We start from the raw sequence: 27298 nt of genomic DNA on the forward strand, positions 1-27298 counted from the left end.
TTTCAGGAAGGTTTGTTACACCCTGAAGGCACATTTAGCTGGGGCCTTTAAGGAGTGAAAAGCTCACTGACTTTGAACTTCTATCTTTCTGACAGTATACTATAAAATGTCATGAATATTACCAGCTCTGACTTGCCTCCATAGTACGGAGCAGACATAGAGCAGTGGGAGACATGCTGCCCCATGAAAAAAAAAGTGACATAACATTCCAGAAAGGAGGGGCAGGAGAGACTTGGCTTTCACCTTGGGCCAATTCAGGATTGTCACAACGTGCCTTTTGCTCACAAAGGTTTAAGTGACTTGAGGAATGGGATTTCAGCCTCTTTCTTCCATGAACATCATCTAATAAATCTAAAAACTGGCCTTTTTTTTTTTCCTGACAGTATTTGTTTCATTTATTTCCTTCTGCTCCTCCCTGTTTCAGTACCCTCATACCAATATAAACAACCTCCCTGAAACTAAACATTTTCCCAGAGGCAAAGGCTGGAGAAAGAGCCTTTCTCAACCACAAACTCCCCAGCTTTAGTAGATCATTAAAAACTCCCTATGAAGCAGTGCCATTAGACACAGTAAAAGAGCAAAGTCTCCATACAAAGCCTCCCAATAGGTGGGATTTTTATGTCCACTCTACTGATAAGATTTTCTACACTGGGTAGCAACTGCTTTTTCTGCTTAGCATGTGGATGTTTAGCATAACTCCCTGCAGGAACTCCATTAATGCTTTTTCCTACAACACCATCTGCTTAAAATGGCAATATAAAATATAAAACAGAGGGGACCAACACCAAGGTCAGCATTAAAATACAGAAGACCCTTTAAGGACGTGACCGAGATGGCTCTTAATGGCCAATCTACTCTGTGCCACCCACAGACGTTCCCTCATCCTGACCATCAATCAGGAGGCATCAGTACTACACACACCCCTAAACAACCTGTGCCCAAAGCTTCAAACTTTTGCAAGGATCTTTCTCGGCACTCGAGACTGTGAAAGAAGCTTCAATTCTAACTCAGCCTGCAAAATGTTATGCTTTGAAGCCCTTTTGTTAGTAATTCCTCGTGAGTAATTAATTCTTGCTCCTGACGTGGGCTTGCTGAGACTGTCCCCACTCCACTCCCAACAGAGCCCGTGCTATTTCTGCTCGGAGGGCATTTTCAGCTAACAGGAACGTGAGATGACCATCAGTGTCCTCCTCTTTGTCCTGAATATCCTCCTGACACAGGACAGCCCCAGCTTTTGGCAGTGACACCAGGGCACCTTTCCTATGGCAGTTACACTGAACACTCAGGCTATTCCCCATGCCTCACTTGGATTTGCCCATCCTGGAGCTGACTGGGGGGAGCCATATTCCCACTGTGCTCATGCTATCTATTCCCAGGAGATGGCTCCTCCCCACAAGCACTCTGAGATCACAAAGAAAATTAATTTCTCAGCCTCCTTTTTGAGAGCATTTCTCTTTTCTTTTTGAGAATTACTCAGTGCTCGGTTTCTCACTCGCGGAGCAAGCCACATTTCCTGACTGATAATCTACCATTTCATCATCTTCCGTTTCTTTTATTCATAGCTTTTGCCCACTTTTGTTCCATTTTTCCCCTTTCTAAAAGAAATTCAGTTACAGAGCTGGGCAAGTGCTTCAACTCATCGCAATATTTCCACTTTTTTTAATGCTAATCCAATTTACTTGCCTGTCCAGATGAAATGCTGCTATTTCTGCATTATGTCTTTCATAGTCTGAGAAATAAAAAAAATCAGGTGGGGTTTCTTGTTCTCTGGTTTGTCTGCAAAGAGAAACAAAGGAAGTGTTTTAATGATGGGTTAGCATTTCTAAGGAGTGCTACTCGGCCATCAGTGTGTTGTTCAGGGGTTCAGTATCGCTTAATGAAAGGCCTTTAAATACTTCATGTGTGTATTATATGCCATGTAGCCTTCACTTCAAGTTCTGTTTTTAATTACTGGAACAAAAAATAGGATACCAAGACTCATGCATGCAGGCTGCTGTCACAAAGCTCCTCCACTCAAGGCTCTCACTCTATTTAACAAGATCTATTTTATCACTCTCAAACATTTCATTAGCGATAGCAGTGAAGACAATGTCATTTCATTAAATCATCATTAACTGTAATTATGAAATTTCCAAAAGTAATAACATTTTTCTTTCATCTCTGGAAGCTGTGCAGCTCCTATCTAAAACATGACTCTCCCTCTGCATTTCTTCGAGCCAAAAGTGACATGTTTTTCTCATTTCAGAAGAAATGGGATCATTGCAGTTTGACGGCCACGACACATGTCATGTTTCAAAGAACATTAACAAGACCGTGCTCCAGAGAAGACGTGGAATTTGTTGTTTCTTCAGCATAAGAAACAATAAAAAATGCCATTCGGATGGAAAGAAAAAAGGGTGAAGATTGAACACCGAACTCCATGGCAAATAGAAAGTTCTGTGTGACAGGAGCAAATCTGTTTCACTTTTGGCAGTTTCCAGTGCTGCTGGCTTTTGGATGCAGTGCAACTCAGGCAGTTGACCAATACAATGTCTGGGCCCCACCAAAATCAGCACCATATTCTATTGGAAGTCTTAAACATGAAAAATGAACTGCAAAGCTCTTCTCTAAAACATCTGCAAGGGAGGAGAGTTCCCTAGAAGAGGCAAGCATAATTTTCCCAAGCTCTTTCTCATTCCCTGCTGTCACAGGTGGCCAGCTGACAGCTCGTGCATCACCTCTATTACACACCAGCAATTAAAACACATGCTCACTCCACAGAGACCACGGTTTCCCTGCCCACGGCAGAGGGCTGGAACCAGATGACCTTTAAGCCTTCCAAGCCAAGCCACAGTATGATTCTGTGATTCCATGATAGATGCTGAACCATTGCCATCAGAGAGTGAGCATGAAGGGACTCGATGGGCAAAGTATAACAGGAGGTCAGAGGGCCAGGAGGTCAGAAAATAAAATATAATATCGTGCTTTGTCTTCACCATACGTGCAAAGGGAAGGGGTAGCACCTATAAGGAGGAAAAGGATAGTCCAAAAACCTGAGGCAAGTCACACGTGCTGTGTCAGGAAGGTGGAAGCTAGCAGAGCTGCAGCCTTGCTGGGTACATTCCCCTCAAAAATGAACATACATGCAAAGAAGAAGGTTAAGATATTTCTGTTGGGCAGAAGATTATGAGTCTGTATTGAACTTGCCCTCCCCTCCAGATTTTAAAACAGTCAATTGCTTCAACAAATCAAAAAAGCCTCTGCAAACTTTACACATATCAGCACAGCTGATAAGCGGCAGAAAATATTACTAATTAGCTAATCAATGCCATCTGCTTTTTATCTCTTTAAACAAACCATGGTCGTTCCTTTACAAGAAAATCTTGCTCTGGAAAATGAGACTTCAAGAAAGGGTCGATGTGAATCTTGCAAGCACAGCTCTCCCCACAGCCCTGCAATGGCTCCCAGGCAGTCGGCACATCACTGCCGGGATGCTCTGGTCTCTCTAATTTCATTTTTCCCTTTACTCCCTGCCACCCCTGGCAATGGCTGGGGATATTATTCTGTAAGTACAGCTCTCCCGCAGGCTTCGACTTGTTTGTACATATTTCTCTCCTGTCATAATGTATTATTAAATGGTGGCATGGGTGCACCCTCCTAGGAAATCACGAACTTGATTGTCCCTGAAACTTCCAAAGATGGATACCAAATTAGCAGTGCAATCTAAACAATGGAAATACCGTATCTTTTAGATCATGAAACAGACCAGTGCATTTCTTCAGTGCTTCAGGTGTTTCACTTCACGCATCGACAGACCAACACTCTCCAGCCAGTGACCACAGGCCGTGCCCATGGGCATGGCACACACTCTGCTGTTTCTGGGAGATGCTGGGTACTTCTGAATGCAGCCTGGAAGGAGTATTTATCAAAAAATAAAAAAATAAAAAATAAAAAAGCCCTGCAGAACTAAGTTGTGCTGGGTTCAACTCTCAGAAATAACCTTGAAAAATCCCTTCTCATGACAGAATCCAATATTCCACTTAAGAGAAGTGGAATCTTGCTCTTTGGATCTGACCTGAGCTGGCTACAGTTTTATTTAAACAAATTAATTCAATATCTGCAACAACACCTAAAGAGATTTGCTGGGAACCCCACAGAGCGAGCTGCTGTACCACCAGCAGATGCTAGCATGTGTGATGACCATCCCCTTTGGTACAACACCATGTTTAAACAGCCCAATGCTGTGTTCAGTTGATGGAATCAATGGACCATTAGGAGGGCAGCTTCTGCAGGATACCCACGGCATAGTCTTGATTTTTTAGTTTCAATATATTTGTACGTGACTTTATTGTATTAGAAAACCTGATGGTTTCAGTGTGTGCAGTCTAGTCATCTCCCGGCTTGCTGCTAATTCTTCTAATCATCTTCTCACACGCACACACACAATCTTTGTACACGCACACCTGATGCGTGTGTAGGGAGAGGTGGAAAATACGATGACTCTATGAACCAAACTCTTCTCTCAGTAACGTGGGTGGGCAGTCAGCAAGCACAGCAGTTACTCTAGTACAACAACCTCAGTCCCTACTGGAAAGGCTGGGAAAGGAGCATGCACTCTGAGGCAAAGTCAATTAAAATAACTTATAAAACAACACTGGAGCTGATCCATCCCATAGCGTGTTTTAAATCAGAGCTGGGTTTTTAAGGAAAAAAAAGAAACAAACCTAAAAAGAATCCCAAGCCAGAAACCCCTCTCTGTTATTTTATCACCCGGTGGTTATTGAAGGTTACTGTCTAATAAAACGACACATGCAGTGAAATATTTGAGCACACAGACCAATCTGCCGAATGCGATACACATCTGATGGACAGCAAACTGGAGGCACTGGTCTGAGCTCCTCAGCACCAGTAACAGAAACCCACAGCACACAGGAGTGGGGTCCCACGCAGGCGGGTGATGGTGGGAGAGCGTTTCTGGCTGCGGCTCTTATTTTGCAAACAGTTGGAATCTGGTGATCCTCTCTTTGGAGGAGGATTTGGCAGATATTTCTAACAGCAGGCTGGGAAGCTCTGGAGGAGAGACAGATGGAGGTCTGTTGGTGCTGCACACAGTTAAAAATTACACAGTGGCACCAGACCAATTACTGCGTGAGGAAAAGAGAAATCAGCACCGCTAGCACTCGTAGGGAAGAAGTAAGAGGAATGAGAACTAAGGGGAAAGCAAAATTTCCCAACTCAAGAGAAAACACAGGAAGTAAAGAAGGATTTCAAATGGGGTAAGAACACATCTGCGTGATGAGATGTGACTGTCTGATCTTGCGGCTGGAAGAGTAAGTCATGCCTGAAAACAGGAGCAATGGAGATACTCTGCTAAGTGAACGCAGCCGTGAGTAAATCCTGTGAGCAGCTCCCTCTGACCGTGGCTGGGACCTGTTGTGGTGCTCAGGAGTTTCTGGATAAGCCAACATAGCGGCTTATCCTGTTCACCTTTCAGGGTCCCCTGCGTGCACCTGCCTAACTTACCTGGATTGATCCCCACCAGGGCCATGCATTGCTCGAAAGAATTCTGCCTCAGTGCCAGACTTCCCCTGCACTGGAGGGGTCCTACTATCTGTGCAGCAGCCAAAAAGACAGAAAATAGGGCAAACAGCCCAGCCTGACTCACATGCTACTCCGACAGACACACCGCCTTCCTGTGTGTGCCGCAGTCCAAGGATATTTCAGGACACCTTGGTCTCAAAGGCACGTACCTCAGCTAATCAAGGGACATGCTGATGACTAGAAACAGCTCCTCCTAACGAGGCTGTGCTCCTGCTCCCACACATAATCAGGGGAACCAGCAAAAGGGATTAGGGATGATTACAGATCATGGTTCTGCAACAGAGAGGGGTCAGTTTGGGAGACAGAGACCCTGATCCTGCTGGGGAACTCTGGCAGCTACAGAATCAGCTGTAATGTAATAAGGGAAGGGGGCACAGTACGTGCATTGCCGTGGATGCAGCTAACACTGGAAAGAGAGTAATATGGAAAAGAGAACAGGAGATTAGCCACAGCTACAGGTCACTGTTCTTTTCCCATATAAAGCAGCTTTCCTCTGTTCCTAAGCCAAATCAAGGGCTTAACAGTTAATATGCAGCGATATCTAAATGATAAAATACAGTTAGCACCTGAGCTAACCCAGGAAGAACTGGGGACTTTTTGCATTCAGAGATGGCTCTTTGGCATCACTTCTGCTCCAGCAATCAATTGATGTAACCACAGATGCTCCATCAAGTCCAGGAAGCCCTTCTCCCAGCACAGGCAGGCAGGAAAATCCACAGCCTGTGAACTTCTTTGTACTGCAGAAAACGCAGACTGAGAGTCCGGTGTCTGCTTGCAGGATTTCCTCCCCCCACTGCAACCCTTGTGTCAAATTGGATTGTGCAGCACTGGGATCCAGAGTGCCCTGAGATAATCTAAGGCGTATTATTCTAACTGAAGGAGGCAGCCCGTGGAAAAAAAAAAGAAAGAAAGAAAGAAAGAAAGAAAAAAGAGAAACAAAACAACGTCTCTGAGGCTTCTGCAGTGCTTAGGAGTGCACTTAGGTTGTGAATGCAGAGCCCTATCACCAGGGAGAGCTTCCTATGCATTTGGCACCAGTTGGAACAGGTGGAAAAAATGCCACTTAATTTTAGAATACATTTTAGTAGCTTAATAAGTCCTTAGGAAGACAAATGACACTGTTAATGCAGTTACATCTACAGTAGCAAAGCTATCTGGTGCCTGTTTCCGACTCCTTATGGAGTCTTGGCAGCTGATGGCTTTGGCTTTATCAAAGTGCTGTGCTGCAAAGAGCACTCCCAGGAACGATATGAGCTGTTTACAAGAGCAGAATACAGTCCAGAAAATGAGTGGCCAATTCAGGAATGCAAAGACATGCGCTTTAAGTGGTACAGAAAAGATGTTTGGCCCATGCTGTTGCTCTCATCCAAACGACAATATGGGCCTCTGCAGAATATTTAGGCTTCTCCCGTTTAGCTAGCACTTCTGCAGCTAGAAAAACCAGAGAGTATTTACTGTGGCAGAAAGACAGAAATTCGCACAGGGATGTGCTAGGAATAGGAATAATTAGCAAACCGCCAAAAGGATAAATATCGAGATGATGCTATTGCATGCCAGCCCCGGAGTGCTTTTCTCCAGAGAAGATGAGGAGAGCTTGACAGCAGCACATGCTCAAGGACCAGTCAGTGCCACAGAAATCGCTAACTTCTAAGACAGTGCATAACAATAAGCTTCAAAAAGAGCATTTGTATGTATGAGTGCCTGGTTACCTGGCACAGGAGGGTACCGAGGGGAAGAGGGAGAGAAAATCCTCAGGGAATCGGTATGCTGAAGAGGTGTTTTTTCTATTTCCAATTGCAGAGTCCAAGGAAAAAGGCTGGGGAGGTCACCTACCCCAGCCCCTGGCCCCAAGGCAAGATCAGCCTGACCCAAACCAATCTTGACAGACGTCGCTGTAACACAGTCTTCAGAACATCCCTTCCCCATCCCATGGCTGCAGCCCTCTCCTCATCCCCACGTGTTGGCCTCACATTGGCACACTTCCCCTCTCCCTTCTCCTCCTCGCCCCATGACCGAGGCAAAGCCATCACACAGGGCCTACTGCAGCATATGTGAAGGAATACATGCAATAGACTTACAGGGACTGGCTCCCATTCCTGAAAAGCTCACCCCACAGCCGAGACCTGGGAACTACACCTTAATGCCTTGAGATTCCTCTGCTCAGAGACCCCTTCTTTACTAAGAGCCATTCATCTATTTTTAATTCACTGAAATTCTCTCCAGCCCACAGCCTTGAAATATTGACTTTTCCACCTGAGCAAAACACAAGCTGCCCCTCCAGACTACACCAGCAGATAGGATATGAGGGGACGAATAATCAGAGTAACTGTAGGATCTGGGAAGATGAAAGATTTGTTCTATTCTCCAATAAATACAGAAAATAAATAAATAAAACCAGACATTTTCCTCCACCTTGGGGCTTTTCTATTCCTTCTGGAGATCTGGATTTGGCACTCGTGTCTCAAAACGCACCCTCTCTACACTGTTGCCTTTACTGACATAGTGCTGACAGTAGAGTCAAGGCATAATCTCCCCAGTCATCATTTCATTGTCTACCGGCTCAGAAGTTCTTTTTTGTTCAATCTTTCATTAGGATAACGTTCCAACATGCAGAGAATCTTTGATCAGTATAAAAAAAAAAACAACACACAGAGTTTGATCAACCAGGAAAATTTCTTTCAGCAATTCAGAATATTACCTCCAGTCCTCCCTAGTAAATAGCTGCCTGACATGGGGACAGCAAATGCAGAAACGTTACTGGTGGAAGCGCATTTGTCAGGATGCCATCCCCACCTGCACTGCCTGGAGCAGCAGACAGTGGTCCCTTTCCCCTTCCTCAACTAAAGAGCAGGGATGTGGGCCAGATATCTGATTCACAGCTCTTTATTAGTAGTAGTAGTGTTGCTACTAATTATTATTTATTATTATGTGGTTAGAAGATGTCTGGAAAGAAAGCCAAGCAAAATGCTGTTACAAAGCAGGCAACGTGAGAGCAGATCTCCAGCACTCCCAGGTAAATGCACGTAAGTCCATGCACATAGGTGCACTTTATAGCCCAACATCTTCATCAATGTCTTCTAGCTCTGCTGGGGTACAGGATGCAGTGTGATCAGACAGGCAGGATCATTCTTTGTAATACTTGCTTATATTTCCCCCTTGTCCCCGAGATATCTCAAAAGCCAGGCACTGTGTTTAAAAGACTTAAAATGAGATGAGTTTTTCTAGCTCATCTCATTTTCCTGGATAACATGTGATCTTGGTTATTACCAAAACGAACGTCACTGAACACTGGGGTAAGTAAAGATCTTCCCCCATGCTTTGGATGACTGTTCTGAAAGCTGTGTAAAGAGCTGCTTCTGCTGCACATATCAGCATGCATGGCTGCTTCAGGGACTGAACTGTGTGTTTCCAAAGCTTGAAGCTTGGATCTCCACACACGTTCATTTAAAGCAGCCCAGGGTCCATGAAGGTATAGAATCCATTCCGTGCCATCGATGGTGCAGGAGGTGACATGGAAGCAGAAACTGCAAGTGTGCAAATGTGAGGGACTCGCTGCAAGCTCCCCTTCCTCTCCCTGTTTTTTTTGTGATGCTGATGGGGAGAGGGGACATGGGGTGGGGAACGAACAGATGTCACTGTCCCAGTAGCACTCTGCCTAGGACCATTTTTCTCCCATCCAGAAAATGAAAAGCTTGCACAGAAAAACAAATGAGTCACGGTATGCAGGGAACAGAAAGTTCTGGGAAGCTCCTGTCACTAATTCACTTTGCAGATAAAAAAATAATATATATATATATATAAAATACTTAATGCAGGAATAAGGTTTGATTCATCCCTGAGATAGAAACTTGCCTCGGTGTATGGGAGTTGAAAGATGAAGAGGTACTTAACAGCACTAGAGACCAGCTCCCAGCACCAACATTAACATGGCCAATGCTGTTGCCACAGCAGGGAGGAAAAGACTCACAGCGATTAAATAAGCAGGAGAGATAATTAATGAAGTGCTGTAGTGACAGTCTGTGCTGTTCTTTAAGGTTTCTTCATTAAGAAGCTGTACCACTGTGGCTGTTTCCTGCCCAGCCCTTCCGTCCTGGAGTTGCCTGTGCTCCTGGAAGAGCGGTGTGAGCATTTCTGCCATGCCAAGCCCATGAAATCTGTCATCCTTCCCCTCGATTTACCCCTCTGAGGCTCAGCCTTACACTGCCTGCTGGCCATAAAGATGTGAAAAAAGATCCAGCTGCAAAAGCTATTTCTGAAAAAGCAGTCAGTGCAAGCAGAGTTCAGTGTGAGCCCAGGTACTGTCAGCCTCTCCTCAGGAGGAAGGCTACAGCATGTTTTCTGCAGAGAAGCCTTTTCAATATCTAACATTTTTTGGAGCACGGGAGGAAAAAGAGGTGCAAAATTCTTAGTCAGAAGCATTTCTTCTGCCCTGAGAATGATTTTAAATATGTCTGCGGTCATCGGGGGAAGGGATCTCAAGGAACAATAACATTAAGCTCATCAGAAGCATCACAGAGCACAGATTTCTTGGATCCTTTTTTTTTTTTTTTAAATTATTTTATTTTTTTTCATTCTGCACATGATGTAAATGCCATTGAATCCCCAGGGTTCACAGTGAGTTGGAAAACTTATTACTCTGAACCTGAAGCGATGATACATAACTTCTTTCTCTGTTGTTGTTGTTCATTGGTTTTACTCATTTCTAGTAAGCTTGTCTTCAAAATATCTCAGGAAGCACGAAAACAGCAGCCCCATTTTTCCGGCAAAAGCTGCAAAACATGGAGCTATTAAGGATTCAGCTCTGCCCCAAGCAAAGTGCTCTAGCCTCATTAAGCACATGCTTAACTTTGGGCACGCATATAGTCAGTGAACTATGTGTGTCCTTGACAGTCAAGCACAGACTTAATACTTCCTTGGAGCTCTTCTGTGCTCAGCACTTTGCAAAAACAAGGCAGTGATGAGCGGGATCCCAGGAGCAGCTCTCCCCCTTCGCTTCCAAATTCAGTGCTATTTTTCTTTCTTCTTCCACCCATCACAATGACTGCTTTGGGAAAAGCATGTAAGTGCACCAGAAGTACACATCAGCTTTGGCCATGGGCTTTTGTGGCACCCAGAGGTCACCTCTCCAGTTAATATCGGGATGACTTTGAGTGCACAAGTAACAGCAAAGTTCTGCAAGACTGATCTAACATTTCTCTGTCCTCACTCCCCCATGCAGACACCAAGTACTTCGGCTTTTATTCACCATTTATCAGTTGAGAGCTAAGCGATATTACTTTACCCTGAATCAGGCACCTAAGATTTTGCAGATAAATCGATATCATCAAAATTCATTAGGAGGACAGAATCTACAAGCGTGGACTGAGAGACAGAAAAAGAAAAGTGTGAAATTCCCATTTGTGGAGCGAGCACTGCGCTGCCCAGCTGTTGCCAGCTGAGGCTCTCCAGGTCTGGATGCTGCTCTCCCTCCCGAGGCAAACAGAGAGCAGCAGGGTCAGAGCTGCACAGAGCACCTGAGGACCCTGTGCCACATCTGGGTGCTGAGTTATTCCATTGGAGAACTGCAAGTTTTGCTTTGCCATCGTGTTTCAGTGCCAAACTCCAAGAATAATTGTGTCACAAAGGATAGCAGGCATGTGGTTACTGTGAGCTAATCCCTCCCCAGGGCTGAGTGTTTCTAATTCCTCGGAGGTGTGATTTCCCAATAAAGCACACGCACCCCTGAACTCGTTACTGCTGCTATTAACATTCCTTAATGTGTGGCAAAGGGTGATGTGCCTCTCTGAGCTGGAAAGAAGATGTAATTGACTGTTTCAGACTACTTTGTGGTTACAAAAGAAATGGGAATTGCTTTGATATGGTGAGGTATTTCATTGCCCCAATAAAGGAAACTATTCCACCTCCCTCTTCTTTCTTTCCTCCCAATTTTTACTCCTTTCTTGTTACTGCACCTAACAGCAACCATGATCTCTGTGAGGAGCACTGAACTTTTCCCTAAGCTGGATCAGGGGTCCATGAGTAACCCTTCATTTTTATTTATTTTTTTAATATGCTTTCTTCAAATTTTTAAATGTATTTTCTTCCCCCAGATGATTTTGCCTAAACAAGGAATAGAGAAGATCACTTTGCTGCTCACTGTTTCCCTGGGTAGGATGGGACCAGATTCGTGTTGCTCACTGGCACCAGCTCCATCCCACTGCCAAGACAAGGAAATGGTCAGTACATCTCTGAGGCAGGTTTCATAGATGTGTCACAGACATGTTCCTCTCTGCTTTGGCTGTTCATATATTGCATAGAATCATAGGATCTCATAGCTGGAAAAGACCACTAGGATGTCCAACTGTCAACCCAACCCATGCCCACTAAGCCATTCCCTAATGATACAGATAGGTTGGGAGACTTCTTTTTTTTTTGGCTATTTCATGGATCAGTTGTTCTGCCTTATGAAACTATGAGAAGATCTCACTTTCCTCTGAACCTCTCCTCTTCTAGGCTGGAAACTCTCAGCGCTAATCTGTGTTTTCTATTAAGGGCACTGCATGACTCACAGATTAGATTGGAAATTACACATCAGGGTCCTTCTAGCTTGCAAATGTCTGGATAAGGAGTGGGTTAATGCTCTAGAGCCCCCAGGGAGTCCCTGCACTACTCTGAGGGGAAAATCGAGCTGTATTAGCATCTCCTTCCTCTCGTGCCTTTGCACAGGGAAGGAGTATTCTAACCTCTGGCACGGGCCAGAGCTGGAGGCTGCAGCGGGGTGAGGGAAGCAGAGCAGCCCTGCTCCCCGTGCAGCCGTGGCTCCTCATTTCATCTTGGCCAAAAAGAGAGCATTATGGAAAACCTGCAGCTGGAGGTTCTGCATTTGTTGCAAGGGCTGCAGAAGCAGGATTTTGAAAGGGCTCAGTAGTGTGGGTGTGGATTCCCTGTCCGTGGAGGTGTTTTCAGGCCAGGGTGGATGGGACCCTAGGCAATCTGATCCAGCACTCTGATCTAGCAGCTGGCAAGCCTGCCGGTGGCGGGGGTCAGAACCTGATCCTTGAGGTCCCTTCCAACACAAGCCATTTCAATGCCTGGCCTAACTCTGCTTTTAAGTAACACATAAGCAAGGATCTCTTGAATCCTTCGAAAAACACCCCACATAAAGACCCTGGCTGGCCTGGCTGCTCCCAGCAGCACTCACAGGGCAACTGCTGTTTTGTATAAATACCTCCCACTGAGTGCACCGTGCTCAGTGAACTCCCAGGCTCAAGATGCAGCGAGATACATACTTCGCAGATCACCCAAATGCATAAATGCAAACCTGAAGTGAAGCTCCAGAGGAGCATGCATGTGCCTGTGAGCACGTGTGTGCTCAGGAACACATCTCACCGCCGTGACTTGGCTGAGCCATGTTCCATGGGAAACAGGAGTGCACCTTCTGAGAAGAGTCAGGAATTAGCTCAGCCTAATTTAAACCTAGGAGCCTACCCACGTTCAGGTTGATCAGTAAGGTGAGACAGCGACAGAGCATGCAAAGGTTGGCAATGAAAGCACAGCCCAGGAAAACAGTGTGGGAAAGAGGAGAAGAGCAGAGGATGAGGGGAGGAAAGTTCTGCACAAGATGTGCAGTAAAACACTGTGTGAGACGTCACCACGGCCAACTTTTTTATGGACCTAATTTACGACATGCAGCTGCTTTTCTCCAACCGTGCATGTCTGGCTGCTTCTCCTTGAATTTTTAACCGTGTTTAAATGTCAACAAAATCTGAAGCTTATCTCCTGTACAGTCTGATAGATATATGCGCTCAATTCACATGAGTTTTCTGAGAGCCTGCTTTCAAAGAGGACAATGTTTTTCCAAAAGCAAGGGACCTCGCATTTCCCAGTCTTCCTGCCTCTTAATGTGAACTGTGAGGACAGGTATATGGCAGAGCAAAGTGATCCCAGGACTTAATCACTGAACCTCATTGTTTCTTTTCTGTAGTACTTATTAAGATTTTTTTTCCCTGGGTTGGATCCAACTTTCCTTCTACTCAGTGAGAGGTCTCACGCTGAGATCAAGGTGACCTGGATCAGGAAACTCAGAGCCATGCGACCCAGCCAGCCCATGCTTGAAATTCAAAGGCCAGCAAAGCCCTCACTGACCTCAGTGGAGTGTGGTCAGATGCAGATTGAAGGGAAGAAACCAAAACAAGCCAACTACGATGGCAAACTCCCCATTCTTGTCTGTGGCTGAATGTGGAGGAAAGAAGACGTAAAATCTGTTCTTAGTGTTTAGTGTAAATTTGTCCTTGACATCTTCTTTTGCTGATATGAAGGCAGATGTGTAGGATTAAGCAAAAGTAGAGCATAGCATCTTAAATTAATACTGGACTCTTTACTCTGTCCAAAATGCACTGCGTGTTTGACACTTTCAGGACTCAGATCTTGGATAAAAAAGAATATGCAGGCCTTCTTGTACTTCAGTATGGATCCCTGAAATTCCCTCCTCAGCCGTGGCCAATAGGCTGCTATTATCAAATGCCCGAGTAAATTCCAGTGAAGTTGAGTGAAGATCTTCATTTTATCAAAATATTGATAAGAACGACACCTGCATTTTTTGCCTGGGCACACTATTTTCCACGCAGCTCACAGGCAAAGACTTTATCGACAAAAACGCTCAACAGCAATATGAATGTCAGGAAAGCATTATAGGATTAGTTACAGACAGACAGACCACTTTTGCACTAAATCAGCTCCTTGTCTGAAACAAGCAGGAGAGGTAAACAGAGGAAACAACATAAAGAGGGTTTGCTCACCTACAGAAATACCAGCAAAATAACCCAAGGGTGGAATGCAGGATCAGATTTGCCATTCTGTATCCTACACAGAGGGTAGAGTTATTTAGTTGTGTTTACAAATATTAGCTTCACTCTTCGATTTCCAGCACTGCACACGCAGGAGCCATCCCAGCCTATCAATGATAGTCTGTACATCAGAAAATTCACCTCCACTAATGGCCGTGTGGTCCAGGAGGATGAGGTGAACTCCCCACAGATCTTGGGGCATCACCACCTCCTGCCCCATCGTCCATTCCTCCTCTAAAAGGGAACAGAAGACAGAGCATTGTGAGCTCTGAATATGAAACAAAACACTTCTGGAAAGGCCTATAAAAAATAAGCTCTGCATTGTTCTTAATCTTTTACACTCCAAGGAGGGTAAGAGGAAAAAAGAACAAACCACACCTGACACATACTAGTCTTCTGGCTCTGTGCTATTGGAAGGCACTGGAGAAACCTTTACACATCAGACTGGACTTAAGCAGACTCAGGTGGAGCTGGAAAACATGCTTTCCAAAAGCTCTGCACTAGTACAGATTGCTTCACAGCCTGCTGGAAAGGATGAGGATCAATGGAGCATTTAGTGCAGCATCAGCCCAATTCCTCCCCCCAAAATCATCTTCATAGGAAACCAGTTGTGAAGTCAAGTCTTTGAGGACATATTTATAGTTACAGCTTTTCCTTCCCAGCATACAATAAGCCTAGAAATTATACTCTACGTTGGATTTCTTTCAGGGCGAGCACATAAGCACTGTGGCTCGAACCTTCATGCCAACAGCATGCCAAAATTGGATATGACCATAACAATTAAATCCTTTTATTAGGTACATGCCTGCAGCTCCCTGGACCATAGCAAGACTTCCCCTACATCTTGTAGTGCTGAGTTTGCTAATGATTAACGTGAAGTTTTGTAAGTTTAATGAAGACATTGCGCTTATCTACAGGTCAGATGGCAAGAACAACTGCAGAACAACTTACTTGCTAGATGGCTAGAGATTCCCTGCTGATACATCCACTTACTCATGCACAATGTGCATTTCCAAAGAGATGACCATATTAAATTATGTGCTTCTGCCTTATTATTTCAGGAGTTTTAATGGTTTTCCATGCATTTCATATTAGAAAAAAAGGGGTAGTCACTCGTGCTAATGATGTGCTGCTTTATATTCGCATCTCTGATGTTTCTGAAGCTGTTACCAAAGAGCAATTGAGAGAAACTATTGATTCTTGTCATGAAAGGAAAAGTTAGAAAGCAGACTGAGGCCCTTTTTTCCCAGGACAGTGAACTCTTTTGGCTTTTTGTACTGTTCCAACAGGTCCAACAAAAACTTTGCATCCAAGAGCCTCATACTTGGCTGAACTTACTCCTGTACAAAGTTCCTTTGTACCAGCTAACCCCAGCTCTGGAAATTAATCCATTCCAAAACCATGGGGCAAACAAATACATGCACTCTGTGTGGGCACTCTAAGGGTGGAAAAACCTAACCTGGATTGCCAGCAGCAGCCATGCATCCCTTACAAACCAGGGCTCCCAGCTGGCCAAAGCTGACCAAGTCCTCTGGACATAGCTGGAGGGCAAAGAAAAGCACAAAGGCATGCAGCATGATTTAGAGAGACCTAAGTCTGGCTCTAAGCTGCAGCTCATTGATCTGCATTTAGCCAGGCAGAAATGGGGATTTGGCTTCTCCTCCAGGAACACTGAGCTGGGGGACACGAAGAAATCAGACCTGGAAACTGTCTGAGAGTCGCTCCATGCAGCAGTGCCACGTGACAGGAGAAATGTTCTGCTCCTGCAGAAGTGCACCTATTACTGTAAATATTTCACTAAAAATAACCGAGTCACTTCCAGCTCAAAACGCCATCAGCCCACAAACAGATAGATAAACTCTTTCCAAGCTCGTAAAGTACTCAGTTTCCATTTGCAACGCATTCTGAAGCTCTGTTTATGCACAAGGAATGCCTGCAAATGGTAGATGGCAAATTTTCCTGGTCATACGAAACGCTCCCACCTCACTGAGGGAAAAGGGATGCAACCGTGCCTCTACACACGGCCTGATCTCTGCTGTCCGAACACAGCAGGAGCAACTGCCAGTTTAGCAGTGGAGGTATTTTAACATCTGCATCACACATTTCAAACAGCAACGTGTGCTCTCAAAGGAAAGCAAGCTCGGAGGCATTTATGGGGACCTCGTAGTTCCCAAATTGCTCACACGAAGTTTTGTTTTCACTAGGGCTATTGGCGGTGGATGTTTGGAGTGGCACGGGGAGCTGCAGAGCTCTCCATTTCCCTTCAGTTTGCACCTCCGAGTCCTAAACCTCGGTCGTAAATTCAGGGCCCACTCTGATGGATCACAGTTTGACTACTGTGGTGTTAAGTTAAACAACAGTCTCATTCCACGCTGTAATTACTGCAAACGATTTCATTGCCTGAGCTGTGCTTTGCTGTGTTCTGTATTGGCTGATGCCGCTCCTGTCACTGTTCATCACATGAATATTCCTTTTACCTGCTGTGTCTGTGTGTGCCTGAAAGAACCGCGGCATTTCTAATGGCATAATTTCCTACAACGAACTGAAAAGCAGCACAGCATGGCCTGCATTATTTATATGCCAAGTCCTACAAATGGCAAGGAAAAGACTGTAGTATTCCTGGAAATAAATACATTCATTATACCAAAGCCTTGTGCATAATAGACTCCGTGTCACTGAAGGAATTTAATTACTACCTAGAAAGTATCTTCATTTTGCTAAATTTGTCTCAAAAAAACTGCCTAGATGCATTTTAATTCAAAGACAAAAGATTCCGTGCCCGCCCCTGTTGATAAGCCCCGAAACACGCCCTACTGCTGCTGCTAATCAGTAGAAAATTCGTAGCATTTTTACAGCATGAAATAAATTGTAGATCGAGCCAACCGGGAATACTAATGACAGGAGCCACACGGATTTTGTAACGTCAGTTATAACTTAAGGGGAAAAGATTTGCGCCGCAGATCGACAGAATACTTTGCAACTGCTCTTCGTCTGAGGCTATGATTCCTGAACACCATCCTGGAGTCGATGTGCCAAGAAGGATGTTCAGGACATGCACGGGGCAGCCGTGCCATCGCCGTGCTCCTGCAACACCGCCACAGCTGCGGGATTAGGGCGCAGCGTCACTGAGCCCACCTGACAAATCCCCCGGCCCTAGGGGAATTTTCCACATCATGCCAGGATAAATCAGAAAGCACCTGATTTGGGATGAAGCCTGGAGATGACGTGCTGGGTGGAGCCCAGACCTAAGCAGCGATCTGATACTGGGTATTGATCAGAGCAGCTGCCTATTTTCTGCTTTGCACACTGTCATACACAGTAAGATTAATCACAAGACACGGCTGTCATTCAACTTATTTTCTTCTCAAAGAACCATCATTGCAGGGCCTTCCATCCTGAGGTAATCGTCATTGAATATGTTGAAATGGAGTCTTGAGCAGGTGGGAAAGTTATAGAGAAGAAAAGCAGGTGCCAGGTTCACGTTTCCTTCCTTTCCCTCACCCCATTATACGAAAATTAAATCCTTGCCCCCAAACAAGTGAGTTCTAAAATGATAAATGTGAACGAATTTGACTTCATTCTGATGCAGAGTACGTTTCCAAAAGCTGCGTACAATCCTAAGAGCATTTCCCCCCCAGACAGAGGTCCTCACGCTGGCCTTGCTGCAGCCCTGCTCTCAGGACAGGTCCTCTTTGGTCACAAGGTGGTTAAATTTCCCATCTCCTCGACACAGAGGAGCTCTCCCTGCTCAGCCTACAATGTTCCAGCCAAATAATGCTTTGCTAATGATGTCTGCAGTTAGATGACAAATCAGGCTATTTAAATTGCTTCAGCACATACATCCTTTCCAGGCAGGGTATCCAGGTAACCATTCTGCCACAGTGTTGAGGAGGGAGGGAGAAAGCGATAGCTAATTTCTTCAGCTAGGTGGAAAATTAATCCCGAAGAGATTTGTCTGGTTTGCTATGGTCAATTTGAAGAAAATCAATTTAAAAATAATTATTTTAAAATGCATTTTTAAACGTGTAGTTATGCAAGAAGGGACAAAATAATTGTCCTTGAAAAATACAATAATTGGCTAGGTTTATTCCCGCAAATAATTAAAGATATTTTCAAGCCCGCTATAGGAAGGTTTTCTGTCCTTAATGTGTGTTAGCATCGTCATCCTTCAAAGCACAGGAAAAACATGGGTGCAGAACTTCAGGTGCAACTGCCAGCCGTCTCTTTTCAATAATATTAACCACAAGAACAAATCCTACATTCTCCTTCTCTTTGCTGCATCCCTAAAGTGAGCTCAATAATTGTTTCGTTCAGTAAAGCAGTGGAAATATTCAGACTGTTGGTGATGTCGGACCCAGACCGTGTTCAGCTGTTCCCTCTATCTATTAAACAGGAAAATACAGACAACTTCTGATATCTCTTTCCTTGAAAACTGTTTGGAAAAATATGGCTCATTTATTTTTCTTCTAAACAGAAGTAATGTTTTGAAGCACTCCCTGAGGACACGTTTACCCAGAAGCTAAGCGAAATGTTGGCACGTCTGCAAAACTTTGGGTCCTTTTCATATAAAAAAGAAGAAAAAAAGCAACAGTCAAGTTATCGTGGTGTTTGAAAGCACTGTTGGCCTTTTGATTACCCTTCAAATCAGATCAGATCGCAGAGAAAATACAGCATGTGACTGGCTAGAGAAGGTCACATTGCTAAAGAATGCAGGTGGTCTCATTTTTTAACAGCTCGTGTAATAGAAGCACAAATCTTCCAGCCACCAAAGAGCCTCTCCTGGCTCGGCAATTGCTGCCTATAATATCTGATGAACTCTGATGTCTCACTGCTCAAGGATAAAATCCCAGCAGGCAGGGGCTGAAGGAACAGCTACACAGTCAGAGGGAAAAAATCTCGTATTATTACTGCAGCCACTTATTTTATTCACCAGAATTAAAACCTCTTCACAGATAAAAGTGGGGATTTTTTTCATCCCACAAAGCAATTTTAGATTTCTATAGAATCACTCAAAAGCAATTAAAATCCTGCTCCTGTTGATGGATTTGTATTCCTTGCTCGCAGTGATGTCAGGCTTTGAAACTCGGGGCTGCTGAGTGTAATTCTTTGGGTCTTTGCAGCCATTGCTGAGCACCAGAAAATACCTTCCTTATGCTCACAGAAGTCAAGTTTTCACTAATACCAAAACAGTTGGAAGAACGCTAGCTCTTAAAATCTGCGAGATACTGCAGTAAGGAACTGGTGGTTCAATACACTGCAATCCCACTTTGTATAATGAATTCTGAGGAGAAGGGAGAGAAGAGAGAAACCAATAATCTCATTAAGGGTACAGTGAGATAAGAGGGATCGGGGAGCTTTTCCAAACAGCCCTATAGGGTCCCGTATTGGCCATAAAACTTTGCACAGCCATCAGCAAAACGCTCATCGGAGGTGATGACCACCAGCTTATCAGCACTACTGACGTCTTATCAAGGCTGGCACGGCCCCAAGAACTTGCTAAGGCTCTGATGTCTGTGGATAAACAGGACGGTTCCTTCTCTTAGGCCGCACATAGGCCGCAGATTTGCCGCACTGTTGTTCCTTGAAAGACCAAGTGAAACAAAGCTATCGCCATCCCATCGCCTGACATATGAGGTAGACAGAGGCACAACTGGCAGAAGATATGGGCTGGCTCAGGAAGATTAGAGCAAAATGACATCTTCAAGGACACCAGCGAAGTCCAGCTGCAGTCAGCAGGAGAGGCACTGGCCCCTTTCAGTACGGCTCAGGCACAGCTGGGGCTATGGCAGACAGAAGGGACATCACCTGTCCTAATTTCAGCCTGAAACCTTCTGTAGCACGGTGAGCCTTAAAGGAGCTACGTGACCATCCACCAGCAGAGCTAGGCTGTACCACACAGAGACCCTGACCCCTTCCAACCCTGTGCAGCAGGGGATGAGGGGAGGCTCAAAGGCAACAACAGATTTACTTTCACACATTTCTCCTCCTCTGCATTCAGAGTAATAGACGCAAACAGCCTCGCTCCTGCAGACCGTCGGTTTGAACTGTGGCAGTCAGGAATTAAAGGTGGCTGGAGAGGGAAAGGTGGTAGCAGGACCGCTCCTCGTGCTGTCCTTGGGAGCTCCTTCAGCCCCAGAGGCAGAGATGCTCACAGCAAGGACGGGACCCAGGCCTGCAAGGAGCTCCTTTCTCCCTGTCTCCCTCCCTTCAGATTAGAGGGTTAATTAATAACAGTTAATTAATGACCTGTCAATTGCCATGGAATGCCTGCCTGCGTGAGGTCAATCAGCATTAAGGCCTTCGCTGGAGTTATGCTCTAAATTCCTCGTGCCCCACGGAGGACGTGGCAATCCCGTGACCTGACAGATCACGCGTGGCAGTGCCGTGTCACACACCGGCTGCAGGACGGCTCCTCCACTGCCACCTCCTGCCCACGAAGGGGTCTGGGCTCCCACCCGCCGTGCCATAGCATGGGCAGCACTTCGGTGTGCATGGGGAACCTCTCTCCCTCTCTTTCTGCCTCAGAAAATGAACCAGAATTAAGCGGTCCTCGAGGCACTTTACAGCCACGAATAACGATGAAATTCCCTGCAGAAAGACGTGTTGAACTGAGGAAGCCTCTCTTCTCTTCATATTGCTTGAACCAAGACTGCTCGAACCCGCCGCGTCAGCAGCCCCGTGTCAGTGCAGCCGGACGGAGCCGTGGGGACATCACCCCATTGCAAAACACCCCACGGCCCAAGCAGAGCCCCACCACCGTGCCAGCTTTTCCCTTGGTGACTTCCCAGGGACTGGCATTTGGCCACACGCACCGAGGAGCTCTGCCCTGCGTCCCCTCCGCCAGATGAACATCCCGGGCTCTTGGCTGCCGGGCTGTCCGTGCCCATCTGCTCGCATGGCACCGTGCCTGCCTGCAAGTTGTCAGACAATTTCACGGGTGCCAAAAGAGCCTGGGTTTGAATAGGTGGCCTGGATATGCTGCAAAACCCTGCTCTTCCATGTGGCCTCGCTGAGTGCCAACAGAGCCCGGGAGCCCCTGGGGGAGGGGGCTCACACCTCCTGGAGCCACACGCTCACTGCGGGTCCGTGCTGCCCTGCAGGGCTGTAGGAAAACAGCGGAGGTTTTACCAGTGCTTTGGGCAGTGTTAGTACCTCGGGTGCTACAGAAGCATATAAAATGCAACTCCTGTCCCCGAACACCCAAGGCGCAGCGGAACGACTTCAAGGCGCCGTGATGCAGTAGGCAGAGTGCGAAGCAAAGCAGCGAGAGGGGCACAGCTCTGCGGCAGCCGCAGGCGGTGACAAGTAGGTCAGGCAGAGCCAGAAGGGCACGTTTTGGGCTAAACTCCCAGTTACCCTGCTCCTCCTGTACCCGAGGCCAGGAGGCTGCAGAAATAGATGGCGTTAACTTGGAGCTGGCTCCGAGGACAGGGTAATTAGGCAGACAGTGAGGAAGGGAAGCTCTCCTCTCTTTTGGCATTCTGTTTTGCTGGTGTTGGAGACTTGAAATGTTAGGTTGGCTGCTGGTGTGGACGCAGGGAGACAGAGGCCTGGGGTGGCATTGGGACCATGTGGTAAAGGACAGCCACCTTGCCCGGAGCTGGCACGAGCCCTCCTGGCTGTGCCATATCCTCATGCCAGCATCAATCTGAGGTCCCCGCCAGGACCCACATCTCAATCTTATGCGGAGAAAACAGAATTCTGCTTTAAGCTGCCTCTGCCATCAGCAGCCCCGGGAGACAGAACTGGCAGCACTGTGCTCCCCTCCTCCCCACACAAAACCTGGGCTTGCAACATGAAAGGCTGAAAACCCTCTGGGTTTAAGGCCCCGGGAATCAGATTTTCTGCTTCATAAATCCCTAAAGAATCAGATGCAAAAGAGTCTTGTTTGAAAATTTTGCACAGATTGTCATATTGCTGTGATTCGGGCAGACACAGAATACAAACACACCAGGTAGAAAAGCTCTTCTTGCGTATCGCGAGATAGAACTAAACAAAATACAACGAGGCTACACCGAAAACTGAAGGAAATCATGATCACAATCACAGCTGTACTTTCTCTAAGCCTACACATTAATTCAACAGCATCTCCTTTGCTGCTTTGTGCCAATGTATCACAGCAGCTCCAAATCCAAAGACCAACGGTGTGCTGGAGCCTGTGCAGCACTGCTGCCACGCACATCCATGGCACTGCTCATCCTCTGGTTGGGAGTCCAGCCCTGCACGGAGGACTCAGAGCAACGATTAAAAAGGTTCAGAGCAGGGGCTCGAAGTGCTAACAGGATCAGCCGGACTCTGCTGCTGGGGGTACTTTGTTATCCACAGCACATAATCCAGCTCTTTAAATTGCTTCTGTTTACAACAGTTTTGCTTCCCTCCCTGGTCTCCAGCTCCCACACATTTGTAGATGCTATTTACTCTGGGTTTCTGCCGTTTCTTCACATGTAAATGAATCTTGCAGGCTTTCTCACTTTCATTTGCCCACATGCGGGGTAGAAAATGTTAAGTTAGAAAGAAAAAGGAAGAAGACTATTGAATCAGACGCTGAAAATGAAAACTAAAGCAAAACCAAACCAACCACCGGAGGCTCTCAGCATGTCCTAAAGCTGTGTTATTAGCAGCTATTAGGGCTATTTTAAACATACATCGTTTGTTTACAGCAGTGAGTCACCAACAGCACCGTGCCAGTGGCATAATCTGGATGTACTCCGTGCACTTTCTCAGTTCACCAAAGCTTCACTGCCTCCTTCTGCAAGACACTGCCACTTCAGCTGTGGGTCCCCCCCGAATGTCACCATGCTGTCACCTTGACACTGACCGTGGGACCAGAACCGCTGCCCTTTGGCAATGCTCAGCACGGGGCCTCAGACACTGAAACTGCTTCATCAAACTCAATTCACTGCTGCTTATTCCCTGCCCCTTCCTGCAGATCTCTGCAAGAAGCCTGCCCTATCACAGGGTAAGTGCAGAAATGCTGAGGGCTGGAACAAGGTGACTGTTAGAAGAACAAATGAATTTCCAGTCTCAGCAGCAGTGGTCAAATCCCCACCTGCATCCTCCAAGTGGTGGCCTGGAGCACAGGGACCTGCAGCAGAGCGATGCTGCTCCATAAATGCCTCCCAGATGTACTCCTCCCAAGGGAAGAGATGAGCCCGACCCAACTCACTGCCAGGACAAACCTGTGCATACTGCTCCAGAGATAAAACACGGCACAGCCCAGCGGCTTCAGCCTCTGGTTTATGCCACAACTCCTGCACAAATCATTTTCCCTTCCTGAATTTCAGTCTCTTGAGCCTAGTTTAAGGATTATAAATTGCAGAGCAATGGAGAAAAATTCCCATGAAATATTTCAGGGTAGCAATATCTGCATATCCCACTGAAAACATTTTGAACACATCCTTTTGGCTTAGATTTACTAAGGGCATCTCACCTCACTGCTACACCGAGTCCCCCAGGTGCCAAGCCCTGTTACTTTGCAGTAAATCACAGGTTATGCATTTCATGCCAGTTCTTCCCTCAGTTACATTTGCTGCTTTTCTGCTCTGCCAGCATAGGGCAAGATGTGTTAGACAGGAAAGTGAGGAACTAAAAATGAGCCTCTGATTAAAAGACAAATCCGCAGGACTGCACTTCTCGGGATGTAGAAAATTAAAATGGAGAAATAGCTTGATTAAAATCAGACACTAAAAATGCTTCTTTCCTAATACATTATAGTAACAGGTTCAGAAAAAAATAGCTGCAGCAATATCTGATTGTTAAAGAAGAAAAAATACAGCAGCGTGTCTCTCTTCCTGAAGACTAATTAGCGAGGTCTATAAGCACCCAGATAGAAGGCTGATCGATGGCTTCATACATGCAGATGCTTAACTGAGAAATAGGACTGCCCACCCAGCTTCCTCTTGAAAAGCTGATAAGGGACAGGTACAGCCTGTACCTGTGGCCATTTGTGTACAAGACAAGAGCCTAGAATAGACACTGAGCACCATCTCAGCATATGCAGAAGAAACCCAGGGCTGCTGCCAAAAAGAGGAAAAAAGGTCTGTTTTCCTCTTTCTGGATGGTGAAATGCCTCTGACATTGGTCCCTACAGGCCATAATCCAAGCAGATAACCTTTGAGCTACCTGGACTTCGCAGACTTTGACTCCGGGGTCATTTCGTAAACACGCCTGCAGAACTGGAGAACAGATTGCTCTTGGGCTGGATGGGATTGATCAATATTTCAGGCAGCAGTTGCGGAACTGTGGCAAGGGGGAATGCAGCTCACATTGGCAGACAAAAGACTGAGTTTCATTACTGTCCAGTGCTATCAGTCAGCATCAATCCCCATCCAACTCTCCTTGAAGTCACTGCAAATTTTCCAATTTGCATAAATGAGACATGGACCACAGGCACTGCTGAGTGCTAAAACACAATTTGCACTGAGATACTGCAGGATGGTTTGGGGAACAGGATTAGCTAGAAAAGAGAAAAACAATTCATGCATAATACACAACATGTTGAAGAGCTAAAACGCTACACGGCAACCTCTGCTGTCTTCATTAAGTACCACATTCAGATCTCACACAATTCAAATATCAAGTGATGCAATTCATCTAGCTTACTCCAGGCTTATTCCTGAGGTAGAATCTGCCTGTCAATCCGAGTGAGGTCAACATTTCAGCAGGGATTTGGTAGGTAAGGATTTGGATATATCTTTATAAAGACAAAAATCTCATGGGTGGGGTTCACAGAATATCTGATGATGGTTTGCTGCTTCCAGCAGCAAAAAAAAAAAGAAAAAGCATTCCTTCTTTACGATGTTATGAAACAGCACTTCTCTTGATTTTAAGATGCACTTATATAAGCTGAATGTTGGGATTACTTAGCTCCAGCCTTCCCAAGCAGTTCCCTCATCCTCAGGTCTCCAACAACCCACCTTGTGCAGAAACAGAGTTCTTTGGGGAGCAGCAGAGCAACGCAGCTCAGCAGCAAAACCAGGCTACAAATCCCAATGGCAGCGTTTGCACTTTGACCACTGACCGCGCTGCCAGCTTTCACACAGCACATTCCTGCCTGCCCAAGTGTTAATCCTGGAAGGCTTCTAGAGTAGCAGCTACTGTACGCACATCTCGCTTACTGCAGCAGCTCGGTGAAAACACTGCAATTTGATTTAATTGCCACGTTGACTTCTAACGGCGTGTTTGTACTGGATGCCTGCCAGATGAAATGCAACAGGTCTGCAAAATGTATTTCCTCAAAACAGCATGATATGCAGCGTAGTAAGGAAAGCAATCTTCCAGCCGCCCCGATGCTGAGCTTGACTCTTCTGACTTGGACTATGCCTTGACTTAGGAGTTGACTAAGTCGTAAGAGTTGCACTGAGCTAATTGATATGATAATCAGGCCTAGAGCCGTCACACTGCAGCTTCAAGAAGGGGATATAAGAGTAGGAAATGAAGACAATAAACAGTTGTTTGTATCATGGGGGTGGTTTGCCCTATTTAATAACCCTATCAAAAGATGCATTATTTGTTGAGCACTCCTAAAAAGAAATCAAAGAGAAGCTTCAAGAAGGCTGTTAATCCTTTGTCTTTGTAAGCATGGCATTTAAAAGTCAATAAAAAGCAGTGCTTTGCCAATGGAAGCAAATATATTATCTTTCCCATGACCTTGGCTGGTAGATTTCAACCCAGCTAACAGTGCCTACAACTTTGAGCTACAGGAATGTTACAGAAGCTAGAAGGCAAGCAGGCTGGGTTTATTTCTATAAGGCACCACCTTTGTACATGCTGACTACTTATCTTGCAGCTGGCACTAAGAAGAGTGGTGCCTTTGTGCCCTGGAGATTTGTCCATGCTGAAAGGTGCACCCTGCTTGCTGGCACTGCAGCAAAATAGGTGCCAGTGTGAAGCATTTCTTCTTCGAAGTCACAAAAACAAACTCCTGTGATTAAACTGCTGAACTGCAATTAATAATTAGCTTGCAAATGACCAAAGACACCGCAGCAGTGGGTTTCAGGAGGAGCAGAAGGGACAAAGGGTACGAAAATGGTGTCAGCAAGGTTGGATCTGTTTATGAATGAGATTTCCTGAGATGATTGCCTGTGATTCAAGGAACCTGGACTTCATGACCCTAAAAGCCTCTTCTGGCCTGATATCACCCTGACGTTAATTAGTTCTGCTTTATTAAAGATTTTAACTGTGAGCAGCAGTTACTGGGAGAAGCAGCCACGTGGCTGTCACCAGTCCTGCAGTAGGACTTGTAAAAACAGGAGGAGAAGAAGATGTTAAAAACATCAGGCAACATCTGAAGTTGGAACAGAATTGGCTTTAACCTCTTACAGTCAAAAGTGGTTTCACTACGTACAGTATAAACCTCAAAGATTTCCTAATGAATGCCCTTCCTCCACATTTGCACAAAGCTGCCTATAAAAGTGGCAGTGAGAAATGCCGTTGTTGAACGCAGACCTCACGACACTTTGCTCACCATTCCCATCACAAGATAACGTTTTCTTTTCAATTCTATTTGGCTTCTCCATAAGGAACTGTAAAAACCTCTCTCAAAATCCTGGCTCTGAGAGGAGTCCTGACAGTGACCGCTGGCGCAGAATCTCCCTCTTCAAGAATAAAGCATTGGGAAGGAAAAAAAGTGTGTTGGCTTTGCTGCTGAGACAGCTATTTAACTCCACCAGCTCCCAGAAACAAAAGGAAACCAAATACAACTACAAAGCACATGTTCTTTTTGGACAAATAAGCCAAAACCCTTTGAAATTTATGGCTCTACACCACCCTCAGCTGCTAAGTCACGCAGAAAGCTGTGGCTGCAGTTATCAGCAATCACGTACATACATTTTTTTTATGCTCTACAATACTAATGAAGTTAGACACACTAATCATGGGAGAAGAGGAGGCTG

The 27298-nt window shown here is 45.6% G+C and overlaps 1 protein-coding gene across 1 annotated transcript in view; it reads right to left on the reverse strand.

Annotated features, from left to right (window-relative positions):
* FAM20C (FAM20C golgi associated secretory pathway kinase) overlaps window positions 1-27298 on the reverse strand; it is a 52495-nt gene that overhangs the window by 11101 nt on the left and 14096 nt on the right. The window contains exon 4 of the mRNA XM_065732963.1: window positions 1684-1776. Coding sequence (XP_065589035.1) covers window positions 1684-1776 — 93 coding nt within the window. The remainder of the gene's footprint in view (window positions 1-1683; window positions 1777-27298) is intronic.

The sequence above is a fragment of the Cyrtonyx montezumae genome, unplaced genomic scaffold, assembly GCF_038088225.1.
Source record: "Cyrtonyx montezumae isolate F1298 unplaced genomic scaffold, pur_monq_1.0 scaffold_16, whole genome shotgun sequence".
In the NCBI taxonomy this organism is placed as follows: domain Eukaryota; kingdom Metazoa; phylum Chordata; class Aves; order Galliformes; family Odontophoridae; genus Cyrtonyx; species Cyrtonyx montezumae.